The sequence below is a fragment of the Neodiprion pinetum genome, chromosome 1 (assembly GCF_021155775.2).
Source record: "Neodiprion pinetum isolate iyNeoPine1 chromosome 1, iyNeoPine1.2, whole genome shotgun sequence".
Taxonomy (NCBI): Eukaryota; Metazoa; Arthropoda; class Insecta; order Hymenoptera; family Diprionidae; genus Neodiprion; species Neodiprion pinetum.
The window spans coordinates 13,230,425-13,245,041 of record NC_060232.1 but is presented as its reverse complement, the minus strand read 5'-3'; the positions used below and the strand labels follow the sequence as shown (position 1 = coordinate 13,245,041).

Genomic DNA, 14,617 nt, shown 5'->3' with positions numbered 1-14,617 from the left:
CACGCCTGTCAAATTTCTTTACATTCCCTTTAAATCCCGATTTTATGTTAGAATCTGAGGAAGTCCCTTCAAAGATTATGTCGATGTACTGAGATCTGATTAATATTCTCCATTCCACGCTCTTTAATCCCGCAGAGTCCGGTCTATTTTTTTTTTTTTTTCGTTTCATATAACGTGCCGTTTTAAATATAGTGTTAACGAATTAGTATATTGTGTCACAAGTGCGAAAAGTGGGTGAGTTTCGATGGATGTGAAGTTTGCTATGGAAGCAAGGTAAACGCTGTAATCACACGAGTCATAAATTGCTCATCCGCACGTGTGTGACACACGCTATTTACTTCCGAAACCTAACAAAGGAAAGTCTGATTCGAGGAGCAGCGAAGCTTACAGAATGTAAAGTTAGGATTAGGTAACGTATGTTCAACGATGTAGTGGGTAAAATTCTGTTATTCGAAAGTGCGCATGCACCGGAGAAAGCTCTAGTTTGTTAAATATCGCATTTCAATTATGGGCATGCGCCAACGTCGTTTTAGCGCACTGTTCGAAAATGTAACTTTCCAAGCAGGTGTTGGAAAAATGAATTATTTCTACTCTTTGAATTATTAAAAATAATTCCTATTCGTGTAGACATTATCTTTTATAAATCTTCTAAAAAGTTTCCCAACCAAGTCGCTATAGCTCTTGTATCTGCTGTCATGAAACCCAGCTGTCTGTAGTTTTACGATGGTTTTCAAAGTGTTGGAAGGAGGGATATGTTGCGAACAGGCTTAATTGCGTAATAATTGTATATATCCTTTCACTCGTTATGTTATACATTAACATCATTACGCGACAGTTCAATCTTAAATACGTATAAAATGTTTGCAATTTGAATATTACCACTACATAAAATCTATCATCAAAGCAAAGAAGGAATCTCCAATTTTTTTTTTGGGTTTCGTTCAAGTCTTCTGCTCGGTTAGTACGTAAAAACCTTAATATCAATAACAGACCCATGCTGAGGCGATCCCGTGGAGCATGTAAACACGGACATGTACGTGTAACACACACATGCAGACACCTGCCGTCCCACTGTTGCAAATTGTTTCTTCGTTGTGTCGTTAGGTCGTGTGAATCGAAGGTCGTACGTACTGTTCGCTGGTGCATGTGTGTTGGAGAAAAAGCAGCTTGGTCGGCGGTTTAAGGATAGCGGTACAAACCAACACTAATGGACGTACGAGCCCCCCCCCTTCCCAAGTCGGATTCAGCGTTCATGGATCTAGCTTAACTAACTCAGCACACTGCCAAGCAAAGTACCGAGTCAAGAACAGCGGTGTGGAGTGTCCAAGATAAAGTGAAGTGATATTGCTCGGTGTCGTGTGTAGTCTGTCCTGAGACGCGAAGGAGGACGGACAGTCGGATCTCATCCGTTGCCGCGGCTGAATCACGTCCAATTTTGGGTAATCGTTGATTTGAAAAGTACTACCGAGTGCAGTGTGATCCTTGTATACAGACATTTGATTTTACTGGAATTCGGCATTGCGAACGATTGCGAGGCAGGAAAAGGAAAACGTTTGTGTTACCTGCGTAACACGTGCTGTAGATTTCAGCCGATGTCGTCAGTGACAGACTATTTTATAACGTTGTAAGCCCGCCACGAGGAATTGTCGGGTAGATCATGTTCTACTGTTTGAAAACGCCGGAATGATAGTATTGTATTCGTCGTTTTGGACAAAGTGCAACACGGTTCATGGTACTCTAGAAAATTCTAAACTATATCGGGAATAAGAGGAATACTCTGACGACTGTACGGGACAAGGATTAATTAGGTATAATTTTACTAATCTCTTCTTCAGAAATCTTTGACGGAAGTCAAACTCCGTATCACTGGCTCCAACATTTTTATGTATAATTAATTTATTAAAATTCCGTTCCAAATGCTCTGATGGTGAGCTAATCGTTTGTCACGACGGTAAGCAATGGACAATGTAATCTGTAGTTGGCGATTGAAACAAGGAAATGAGACTGGAGTTGGTAGCGTTAACGTAACGAAACGTTAGGGTAAAAAATCGTCGTTAATAGGCGATTTTAGAATGACTTTCAAGGAGTTGACTTTTCAAAATAATAGTACATTCTATTTTTACTGGTTTACTAAATTTCGGACATTCCTAAAGACGCGAAGTAGCAATTTTTCCTAAACATGCATCGTTGCTAACTTCATCATCGTACAAGGAAATCATATATTGGACTTGTGGGAACACCTGAGCAACGAATATTGAGTTTGTCTGGAATACGAAGGGAAAACCGGAAAGCAGAGAAAGCAATTCCTTTGGTTTTAGAATATCTACGCTACTATATACGTGGGGCTGCTCCTAAACTTTGACACCGCGCTATTTCCAGGTCCTCATAGGGGGCCGTCTATTAAGCTTATTTTTAGAAAAGTCCCAGAAAGTTATTAACCCTTAGCTTCGCTACAAGGCGCGTAATTGTGTTTCGATGAATGTTTACTTTCAGATAATGAGGTTTCACGGTCCGCATTACATAAAAATTGGAAGGCTTTGAGTTCACTGCAATGCCCGTTATCAGCTTGTTCTAAAGTCATCCGGGTTTCCGTGTAATCTAATCAGATAAGAAGACGTTTATCTGCGATGTCGTGAATTCGGTGAAAGTGCAGTTGGAAAAATCTATTACGTCACTCGTGAGGATAATTGCTTACGGTATTTCATACGAAATGAGCTCTGTCATCTGCTGATAACGATCAGTCAAACTAGTTGCGCATAAAACAATGGCCTGACAACGACCATGTCCAGGTCTAACGTAAGAAAAATTCTTGGAAGTACAAACGGCTTGATTAAATTCCAAGACGTGAGACGTTTTGTCGCGGCGCGTGTTTACGCTTATATCAGTTTGCCACACATTGTTTTAAGAAGGTCTGATTTCGTTGGTGTTTGCTTGTCACATGATCAATGTCATTCTTCGGGTAGCCCGTGGTAAAATATTAATGGGCAATATTCCCGGAGCTCTGAAGTATGTTTTAAGCATTTTCCAAATTTTCAAAAACTATTATTATCTAGAGCTTATGTTTTAAAACTGAAAGGAGTATTCAAACATTAGAGTATAAATATTAGACATTTTTGAAAAAATGAGCAGCATTTTTGAAATTTCAAAAGTGATTGGTTCTTTTGTTTCAAAATTATGAGTATAATGCGAATATTGTCAGAACCATCCATGGGTTTTTTGTGAAAATTTCTAGTTCCATAAACCCTGCAATTCAAGCTAGGTCGTTCAGCGTTCCACCTGTTTTTTTGCACCTCTTTATTTATTTATTACTGTTTTGGTAACAACCACCGAGTTTTTTGGTCCCTGGATGTCCCCTGGAATACGTCTAAGTCTACAAAAAACACAAAATTCATTTATTTATTCATTGCAAAAGTAGAACGTGTAAACAAACGGTCGAAGTTCGTGATTTCCCACGAAAAACCCATTTTCTGCTAATTGACCATGAAAATCGGAATACCGATTTTTACACAAACTTAATACACACCAAAAAACATCTGTAAATTTTTTCAAAATTTTTGTTCATCCGCTATATTGGATCCGAGATTTGAGATCGGCGACCGCAAAAACCACGATAGACAAAGTTTTTTTTTAAAATCAAACAAAGTTTTGAATTTACGTCCGCGCCTTGGATCCGCCATTCTGAATTTTCGTATTTCGAGTTCAGATTCGCAATTGGCGACCCCATGAGCCCATGTATGCAAAATTTCAAGTGAATCACACGTAAGAAAAAATTTATGAACGAAAGGGTCAAGTAAAATTGTCGAGTGATTAACGAGCTTGAAGTGAAAAGCTGTCTGTGAAAACTGTCGGGGTGACACCGGAAAGAGCGAACAAATCTTTTTCTCTATTTCTATCCTGTTCAGTGCTTGCCCTATTCATCGCGATCTCCGGTAGAGTGAAGCTCAAGTATAACGTTGTTGCAGATACGATGAACAAGACTCAATTAGAGATCGTCTTGGCGACGGAGCCGCCACGCTCGCCATCTGGCAACTCGTCCCACTCTCACATCCCCCTGCCGAAGGTTTCCTCTACGGTCCGACTCCTGGACCGATATCCACCGGCACGAAGAGAATCTCCGGAGAAGATGGTAAACCGGAGAAGTCCAGCTCGTACGACCTCTGTCGCTCTTCAGCGAGCATCGTTCGAAAAGGGCGATACTTCACCGGTCCAGGCTAACAACAAGTCTCGTTCGTATTCTTCAAATTCACCAATCGAGTCGAGAAATACCGAGGAAAAGACGATGTGGAGAACGAACTCGACGGAGGGTAAGAGGGTCGAGACCATAAGGAGTACCCTGGAACTAGGCGATAAGAAACTAAACAGAAGTAACAGCTTCATGGAGAGCAAGTGGAAGTCCAAGTACGAGGACTCGGAAAAACGGAGAAAGATGCTGCTGCAAAAGAGCGAATCTAGTAAGAAACTTGAGAATTATTTTCTTAGTTGTAGAACGACACACAAATATTGCTACGCGTGCAAACGGACGAATATTTAAGCATCTACCGCATTGCAATTAAACGGTGCTCGAGTGATTGAATACTTTCAGACGTTACGTCACGAACGCGAATTTTATCAAATAAGAAAGAAAAAAGGTGATAAAAAGAATTGAATGAGGATCCCCAGCCTCATTCAGAGTCTCATAAAATACGTCACGGTGGTACACAGACTGCCTCAAATCGAACCTTATGTGTCGTTTATCATTATGTCTCTAATTGTAAATTCGATGCGACGATGGTCCGTTTCTGTCGTGGTGACGTCAATCAATTTAAGTGGATGTCGAAACGTGCGTGGAAAGCATGTTTAACAAAAAGTTTCATGCAGTAGCCGATCTTGTGTTTGATTGAAAGTAAAAATAAAATGCTTTCGTTGTATATTGTCATTATCGCGTCTTTTATCAAGACTGTTACCCAGAGGAACTATAAACACGCGAATTTCAAGGAACGAAAATTTCATTTTGTCATACTGTTTGATTGCATCTTCGTGGGTACCGAACGATGATCCCTATAAGGTCGAAATAACAGTACAGCCGTGTTTCAGTTACTCTTTTATCGTTGACTTGACCGGACAATTTTCGGGAAAATTTGAAGGATTTTACCGATCCCAAAACTCCACGTTTAAGATCGTGTGGTAGCAATATTTGTGTTGTATGAAATCGTATGCATGAAAGTATAGGTTAATCGCCGTGGAGCTGATACCATGAGGATGAAGTTCGAAACTTTAAAGTAATGGTACAGCCATTGGAAATCCCCTTATTTCGCTGTTTCGGAATAATTTAAAATTTGATAAGGCTTAATAAAGGAAAGCTCATCCATGTTCTGCAAACTAAATTCCTTCAAATCGAAACTTTTTGTTCAATATTTCATTGCCAACTTCAATGTCGAGGAAAACAACAAAGCAAGGACAATTACAACAGTTTTTCTCTTGTTCATTCTTCCGTAGATATTTCATGACAGATTGGTGTTTTGTGGTCCGGCACACAACGACTCAACCAGACTCGAGCGTTAATAATTTTAAAAGTTGGAAGGTGTAAACAACGGCGCCTTGGCGTTCGGACGCTTGAATCAGACCGTTGGGCTCGAGTACTGGTGAATCATGCCAAATATGCTAAAACCGGGGACATATAATCGTGTTATGTAGCTACCAAACTGACTCACGTTGTACACCTTCTCCATACGTGCGATGGTTTCAACCAGTATGAAATTACAAATACAGTTATTACATTGTTTGTTTTCTTTTCAGCAAAAATATTTTTATCAATAAGGCAAGTGTAAATACTGACTACTGCTGCATAATTGGCATACCTTAATTCATTGGTATTTTGTTTATAATCCATCGTAAGAATTCTTTGCTCAATTTGTTTTGCAAATAATCAACCGCTGTGCTGACTACCATAAGACGAGATTTAAACAATTGTACGAGTGACTGACGAATAGGCGAGGCGGGGGGGAGGGGGGGAGAGGTATTTTAAAAGTTGGGTGTATTCGAATGACACATATTTTTACAGCTGCTCCAGTATAATATACTTGACCAAATCAACAATATACCCATACATTGAAAAAATGTTTACTGTATAACTGTAGTCTGTATTTATAAAATTGATTGTAAATCAAAAATGTGTGTAAAATGAAAACGACACGCCGCTATTACTTTGTATAATTTACACTAACTGTAAAAGTTTTCTTCGATGCATCACTGATTCAATCTTGAAATAGTAACTAAACAAAATACAATTGTCATGTTTAGTCAAGATTTTACACTGCGTAAGATAGACTTAGTAAAATTAAAAATTAGAAACCTGCTCATTTTATTTTTGTACATGGTGCGTGTATTGGAAATTCGAAATTTTGCAGAATGTCAAATACTGCAGCAGACAATGGATTTGTTTTCTAGGTAGGAAAAAAAGTGCAGAGAGATGTTTTAATGGTAGTGAGATTCGAGTTTTATAACGTGTGATCGTAACCATGACTTGGTCAAAAGACATGCATTGGGTGTGGCCAGAGACGAGTTTCATTGTCTGCAATCACCACTAATATATGTATTTCATCACCAAGCTGTCCGACCAATAATACGTGTCAATGTGTTTATCAACCATCGCGACGCCATCGTAATATAAATAAAGATTATTTACATTATTTTTGCAGATCTGAGGGATCACGCTGATTTGGAAAAAAAATACAATCATCTTCAGAGGCAAAACAATAGCTTGCAAGCACAAGTTGTAGACAATGAAGAGAAACTGAACAAGCTACGAACAGGTACATAATTTTTATTCAAGAGCTTCGCTGATATGTCCGATCCGAATGTTGTTATGCCTGCGACAATACTAACGCGTTCCGTGCAGCGCGCGTAAAATGCATTGCACGACGTATTGCACATGCACGCTTACACGTGTGAAGTATGTCGAGGCAAAAGTTCACGTATAACTGACGTGGCGACCTTCGCAGACAAATTAATTGTGCGTTTTATTTCTTCGAATAGTGTCCGAAGCCGTTTGCAAGGAATACGAACAACTGAAACGGCAATATGATATCGAGACGGGAGCGATGCACCGAGCGATGCAACAGGCTACTCAGGTACACCTATGAATCATCATCGTCACAAGTAAAAAATATAATTAATAAAGCATCAACGACGCTACAAAGGATTTAACGCTTTGAAGCATGCATTTTTTTTTTCTTGTAGTCAAATTTCTTGAAATTGGCTATACAAGGGTTCTCGAGGTCGTTGATTTCAAAAATGAGGTCAGATTTGAGAAATTAAAAAAAATTTGAAACGGCAGATCTAACGTGACGGACTGGAGATGTGAAAGTGGTCGGAATGGCTCGAAAATGCACACTGAGGGGTTTTCTCAGTCACCAAATACGATCCCGAAAACGCTCGAGTCACAAATTTCAAGCGAATAGGATCAATTTTTGTATTTCCAGACCCGCATATTGGATCGGCCATCTTTAATTTTGAAACTTCGACATCAGATTCTTTTTTAGCGACCCAAAAAACTCAAGATTACCGAGTTCCACTTTTCTGGTCCCCATGAGCTTTTGACAATTACACGTGCTCTGTAAAAACAAGCATTTCCAACACTTTGTTTATTTGTAGCGCTCATTATATTTGCGGAATCGTCATAATTCTTCTTAAAACATCAACATTGACATCTTAGACGTCCATTTATGCAGAAAAAATTAAAAAATAAAAATTACAGCCATATTTCAAAAGTTGAATGTAAATCTTGAATAACTGATTTAAAAAAGGTGTCTCATATATGAGATGCCATGCCGCAAAGGGTTAATCGGTTTAGATTTTGCGTCGTAGACTTATTCTTTTCTGCGATTCAATACTCATTCGATTTCCTTAATGTGCGCAAATTGCATCAAAAGAAATGACTAGTTTTTGGTACTATTTATAGTAATGGTAACCAAAAAATACCATGATGCGTATGAGTTCGTGTCCTGGGTTTTGTGATAATTTCAGATTTTGTCAGTGTTTGTCATTGTTGATGAATGTTTTGTTCTCATTATTTACTTCGAGCTTTCGGCTGGGTCCGTTCAGTCATCTTCGGTTCAATTTTCAGCCAAAAAACGTTCATCAACAATAACCAATGGTGACGAAATCTGATATTATATGCAGAAAATCTACTATGTGTTGCTGGGCTTTTTCGTATTGATTACATTTCCGTGTATTTCTTAATAACTATTACGATAAGTTTATGTTGTTACAACAATAGATTGATGTTGAGGCCTTATTGCTTTGAAAAAAAAAAAAACAATAAACTAAATGAACAGATTTAAACTTTGCTGAGTATAGCAAGAATATGTAGTATTATTAACTATAAATGTCACACTAAATAGTTACTTGTACCACATTTTCTTGTAATTCCGACAATGTTTAAACCATTACTACAACGATATCTATTTTATTGGTATATTTTGGTCACCTTAATAAATAAGATTTTTCTCATTACATCCACGACATTGTGCCTGTCAGCATTTGACACGTAATTCAAAAATGGTAATTGATAAATACTGAAAACTTATTATTTTTTAACACCGCGTGCATTCACTTTTCATTTCAGTGGTACAAGCAAAACAGAGAGCTCAAAAGAAAGTCCCAGGTACTCGCGCAGAAGTTCCTCCAAGTCAACCCGGAAGGTATCGTCGATATTGACATCGATATCTCCGATGAAGTTGATTCGAATTCCGATGACACGGAACAGCTGCGAGAAACCGTCAGAGGTATTGCAAATATAATTTGTAATCTTGACAAATTTGTCGACCTCATCTTGAAGTATGTACAAATATTTTCGGTGTCTAAGGTCAAACACAGGGGAAAAGTCAAAATTTAACGTTTCGGCCCTGAGTGGAGCCCTCCTCAGAAAACTAAAAGAAGGCATTTATTCAATCGCGCTAATCATAAAAGGAAATGTGGTAACGCAATATTTTTTCCTCATAAGCGATAAGCTGATATCAGAAATTGAAGAGAAATACAGTAAAATAAATTTACATTCATTTACGTAGAAACCGCTTAAAAACGGTGTAAACTTCAAAACTAAATTCTAAAACAAAAAAACCGCCTACTAAACAGACTGTGAAATTTATAAATGTTATGTCTTTACGACAGAAAAAGTCGATCTCTTATTCAAATCCACTGGATTCCAAGTTATAATGTAATGAATGGCAGATTAGTGGTACTCTCACATCACAATCCATTATAATCCAAACATTGCTAAATTGAAGTGATTACCAAATGTCGAGGAGAACTGAGTTCTATTCATCAGATTAAACCTGAATTTGGTCTTCAAGTTTTCACCGTTTTTAAGCGGATTCTACTTGAACGACTGTAAGTTTATCATACTGTATTTCTCTTGATGTTTTATCTGTCGGTTAGCGCTTATAAGGAAAAAATATTGTGTTACAATATTTTCTTTTTTGCTTATTATAATTGAATAAATGTATTCTTTTAGTTTTCTCAAGGCCGAAACGTTAAGTATTGACTCTCCCCCTTGATTTGACCTTGAGTACCTAGAATGTCGATACGTAATTTGTAATAATTGCAACAGGAATCTGGATTAAAAATTTAAGATTTGGCGCAAGTCAGCGAAGACAGGATTGCAATAAAAATAAAAATATCGTGATTGTGTTCTCAGAATTGAGCCAGGACGTTGCCAGATTGCAGACGGAGTTGAATGCGGCAAAACTTCAGGAATTCGAAGCCCAGGAACAGGTCACCCTGCTCTCCTCACAACTCGAAGAGGAAAGAGCACTTCGAGAGGAAGGTGCGATTGAGATCCATCAGATGATGCATCTACATTTTAGGGAACGTGGTAATCTGTGAATAACTAAGACTATTCATTTATTGCAGGTGAGGCTAAGATTAAGGAGTTCCAGAAGCAGAGGGAAAACATGGAACGAGTGACCCGGATGGTCGCTGATGAGGTTCAAGCCCTGAAAGAGCAGTGTGAAAAGGAAAGAGAAAACGCCAAGAATATGAAGATCGAAGCCGACAAGGTAAGTAACGAATAATATCAACTCTAAGCATGTAGTAACATCTAGATGTTGCACCATAAGTAGCGTTGACTGCAAATTGCCAGTGATCCATTCACAGCATGATACCTTATTGATGATTTGCTCGAGTGATTTATTTGAAGTATAATAACGGCTGGATAAAATCATTGAAAGTAAATTTCAGTAACCTTTTTTTCCCCCTTCTATTTCGAGCGTCTATGGGTGGGTTGTTCCAGCTAATTCAGACCGATTTTCTGTGCATGGAGAAGATCATTTGAAAGATTTCAAGAAAGAATCATGACATCAAAATTCAAATCCATTCATATTTGTTCTAATCCGAAAAAAAAAAAAAATCAACTAGTTGCTTCCCATCCGGTAATAGAGTAATAGTAAATAAAGTCAAGCAATGATATTAACAAAAAAAAGGAGAAAATACTCGTCTATAAAATTTAGGATCTCCTTTGTGTAATTAGACGAGTTACCTTCGTTGCTATAATCTCAGCAATAATTATTCCCTCTTAATCGAAAATCAACGAATCCTTTTTGAAAAATTTTTGGTCAAAATATTGTTTTTTAAAATTTTCGTCTAGGCACCCTAAAATTCAAAACTTTTGCATTCCTCAAAAGATTTTCTTCCCCGTGTTGTAATTTTGTCAAATTTGTCAGTGCTTATCGTTAGTTCATTGTCCACCCGATGCCACCTACGGTACTGCATCAGGATTTGCTAACTATATTTTGGAATTCTTACTTGGCTGCTATTTTAGAGCTAGCCAAAGTTTGCAACGCTTCGTCTAATTTGAATCAATCAAGATATGATTTATATCAATTTGCAATTTAAATATCCTTGCCTCTGACGTCATGCGCTATACTATGGCACAATGTCATATCCACAAAGTACAGACTCATTGTCCGGTAAGAATTGACGCGTATCAATTATCAACTGAGTAAATAAGTGATGTTATCGAGTGATCCATGTTTAATCCAAGGGCATAAATTGGACCACTAATAAATTGCCAAAATCTTGCCGAATGCAGTGCCACGTACCGATAGAACATTACGCCATGACGAAAATATGTTATTGCGCGTGTACAGAGAAACCTGAATCGGATTGAAGAGAGCTAAAGAGCATTAAATAGTTCGATTCAAATCGATATCCGACCTCTCCATAGTTTGTTCGTTATGTAAAATGTGGGAGAAGCTATCATATATATCCAACATACGACAGAATGCTCTAGACATTTTTATGCTGCGGAAAAAAAGCTTAAAAACAGTAGGATTGGATTAAGAGTTCAAGTATTTTGAATGTTAGAACTACCAAACGTTCTCTTCAATTGTTGAAATGTTTTTCAGTCATTGCACATTCGTAAGGATGTCGTTTCATTTGTTTTCACCATCACTGGAGCAAATAACATTACTGAAGATTATATTAAAGTTTTTTTTTTTTGTTCTTCCTCAAAATCACATCAGTTCACGAAATACTTTTTTATATAAGACGAGCATATTTCACGCCTTTTTCATGTCTGTTTCCGCTTCTGAAGTATCCACTTTTATAACGGTAAAGTGAATCAGTAAATGCGCACGTGCGGAGTACTGAAAGGACCACTTTTAAGTCCTAGAAGTTAAAAGTGATCTTTTCCGTACTACGCGCATGCGCTGTCGCAATCAAATCTGACATTATGCGATCCTAACCTCAATTTTCCGGTTCGCACAAGCATACTCACCTTCCACTCATATGCGTGCTCACCCACGACTCATGTTGCAAACTTACGCTCGGCCCGAAAAGAACGAGTTTGCTTCATTGTTACACAATACTGTCGGACCTCGATTCTACGGATAACTTGGGACCGAATTCCGCAGAATCGAGGAACCACTGACGAGGAACAAATATTCCATAGAACCCACTTACCCCTACTCCTGCGATAGGGATGGAGAGTGCGGAGAATCGAACTCCGTAGAATTGTGGTCCGATTGTATAATATTTTTGATTTCGTCTCACTTTGGAGCGATAGCCAAACATTTCATGGTGAATTTTCTTCTCTCGAAGAAGGCTTCCACAGCACGTCTAATCATATTTGATTTGAATGCACAGGCGCAGAAAGAGCGCAATGTTCTCGCGCATCAGAGCTCGTTACTCTTGGCGGAGATCGCGACGGATTCTGACGGGCGATTGTTGGCCGTCCTCTTGGAGGTTGAATCCTTGAAGCGTTCGCTGGAGGAGGAGCAGCAGCGTCATGTTGCGCAGGTCCAGGCGCTCCAGGAGAAACTTGAAGAGCGAGAATCAAACGTAGAGTTCGAAATATTGGAGGAAAAACTTAAGCTAGCGGACACTGAGCTGGAGATTGCGGTACAGAGGTCAGAGTGTGCTGAACTTTCGGTTGAGAGACTGGAACAAACTGTCAAGGAACTTGAGGAGAAGATAAAGGACCTTGAGACCAAAGCAGCACAACCGCCCGCGCCGCCGCTACCTCCACCTCCGCCCCCACCGCCAATGTTCGAATCGGCTAACGCAACGATCAAGCTACTCACGCGAGAGAAAAACCACACAAACAGTAATAATTCGGCCTTATCGGACATGGAGAATATGCTTGGTATCAATAAGAGACCAGCTGCGGTCGCGCAGCAACCAGGTAAGAGTTTGAAAATTAATGCGTCTTTCAATTAATGCGTCAATATAATACGAGGTCTTCCATTTCGAATGGAATGCCCTGGAAATGTCTCGAGGAACGTAGGTTTAAAAAAAATATTTCGGCGACAGATTTTAAAACTTAAAGGGGGATGTAAAATGGTGCTGTTGATAACTCACGAGTGCGCGAAGCAGAGGTCGGGTTTTGAAATGTTTCATTGGAAACCTATCGTTCTCATTAAATAAGATCATAGTTGATTTTGAAAGAAATTCATCAACGTTGAAAAACATGTCGTTTTCAAACAAAACACTGTACTATTCCATGTGTAATATGCTTGAAAAGAATTATGGAACTACGAATTATCGGCGGACGCCGTCAAGTGATGGAAAATACACGAATTGGAGATCACCGTATTTAATTAGAAAAATAATTTCTTATTAGGTGTTTCACTTTATGTCGGCTCACAATCAGAGCAGCAAATTAAAAGCTGAGCAGCTTGCACGAACTTTTCACGCCCTGATGCAACACTATCATAATATTTCTTTCTGCTTATTCCAGCCATCGACGACGTAATTAGCCAGATAAAGGGCGGGAGATTCACGTTAAAACAGACTGACGTAAGTATAAACATACATATAAATATATACCTGGAAGATTCCTTGTGGGTTAGCGAACCGAACGACGCTCGTCGGCTGATAGGCAATCAAAGTTACATCTCACACGCAACAGGTACCCCAGGTGTAACTTCAGTTGCCTATCTACCGACAAGCGTCGTTTGCGTCGTCAACCCTCAGTGAATCTTTATGTTATATTGACGTCGGATACAGAAACTATGAATTATTTTTTTTTGAATAAGTAAGGTCAATTATCATGATGATTATTTCAGAAACAGCGTGACGAAGAGCGAAAACGCAGGCAAGAAGCTGAAGCTGCTCCCCCTGCGGTCTCAGAAATGCTGACCATCTTGGGAACGATGAGGCGGAGAGCCAAGCCCACCCGACAATCATTTAAATTTTCCGAGTCAACCGCGTAGCACCAAGAACGAGGGCACTTTTCTGGTCATTGAAAAAATGATTTCTTTTTTTCGTCAAGGCTATGCGCTCTCGTTTTTCGAGTTATGATACGTTCCAATGCTTGCCAATGGGATTCGCGCTATGAGACTAATTTACTTGAAGATATTTTCGGTATTTGTATCGGAACATATAATTGTACTTGGGCCATTGAGACTTGTTTAAGTATTATAGGTGTTACAAACGTATTACAGCAAGAGAATATTGGTCCCGAAAGCACGGGAGTTTAACATTTTTTGTAACATGTTCATTAAAAACATCAAGTAACCATATCCTAAGATGGTTACTCAATGTGAAAAATGTCGCGAATGCAGAAAAACTTATGTTTGCTACTGAGTTTTGTGAATATGTGCGATATATTTGTTGTTGTTGTTTCAATTTAGTAACGGCGGACCTTTTTATGGATAAGAATGATCTGATCAAAGGAAAGAAAATTGCGTGCGTGTGATTCCTAAGAATTGAAAATAGGATACTGAAACACAAGTCGAAGTGATGAAGAATTTTTTTTAAAAGTAGCGCTATTGACATCCTGAAACTGCCTTCTTGCTGTATTGGTTTGCGAAAGAAATTGCCGTCGATGTATTAAACACGATATAGATTAATGCCGTTGCGTTTAAGTATGTTCGCGATGACCATATTATATTCTTTTATAAATAAAGTATCTTTTTTATTAATCCTTTCTCATCGGGTTATTGATTTTCATTTTGTCTGATAACGATCTAACGTACTAAAATGATTGTCGAAATTCTGTTCAGCAAACTCTATTATTACCGTAAGATAAATTCCATTACCCTGAGAATGGATCAGTTTTATATCACATATGTCGCCTCGTCTTGGCCCAAAACAAATAATTTTAATTTTAATGAGGAAACATTTCGAGAAAACTTGT

General features: G+C 38.6%; 1 protein-coding gene across 3 annotated transcripts; it reads left to right on the top strand.

Moving 5' to 3' along the window:
- The first annotated feature begins 1,274 nt into the window (after positions 1 to 1,274).
- Positions 1,275 to 14,402, top strand: LOC124210801 (shootin-1). 3 transcript variants are annotated; one of them, XM_046609167.2, is made up of 10 exons: positions 1,275 to 1,439; positions 3,963 to 4,451; positions 6,678 to 6,791; positions 7,015 to 7,109; positions 8,606 to 8,765; positions 9,677 to 9,805; positions 9,892 to 10,037; positions 12,124 to 12,661; positions 13,217 to 13,275; positions 13,545 to 14,402. In XM_046609167.2, exons 2-10 carry the CDS (start codon positions 3,968 to 3,970, stop codon positions 13,689 to 13,691), a joined length of 1,872 nt encoding a protein of 623 aa, XP_046465123.1. In that variant the 5' UTR covers positions 1,275 to 1,439; positions 3,963 to 3,967; the 3' UTR covers positions 13,692 to 14,402. The 3 variants fall into 3 exon arrangements, with proteins under 3 accessions (XP_046465123.1, XP_046465124.1, XP_046465122.1); XM_046609168.2 differs by having other exon boundaries at positions 1,275 to 1,808; positions 13,551 to 14,402; XM_046609166.2 differs by having other exon boundaries at positions 1,275 to 1,808.
- Positions 14,403 to 14,617: the final 215 nt, after the last annotated feature.

Bases quoted from the DNA above. Each gene is read 5' to 3' on its own strand.
- LOC124210801 (XM_046609167.2), top strand. From the start codon at position 3,968: ATGAACAAGACTCAATTAGAGATCGTCTTGGCGACGGAGCCGCCACGC. The intron at 4,452-6,677 runs GTAAGAAACTTG...TTATTTTTGCAG, and splicing joins GCTGCAAAAGAGCGAATCTA to ATCTGAGGGATCACGCTGAT. The intron at 12,662-13,216 runs GTAAGAGTTTGA...TGCTTATTCCAG, and splicing joins TGCGGTCGCGCAGCAACCAG to CCATCGACGACGTAATTAGC.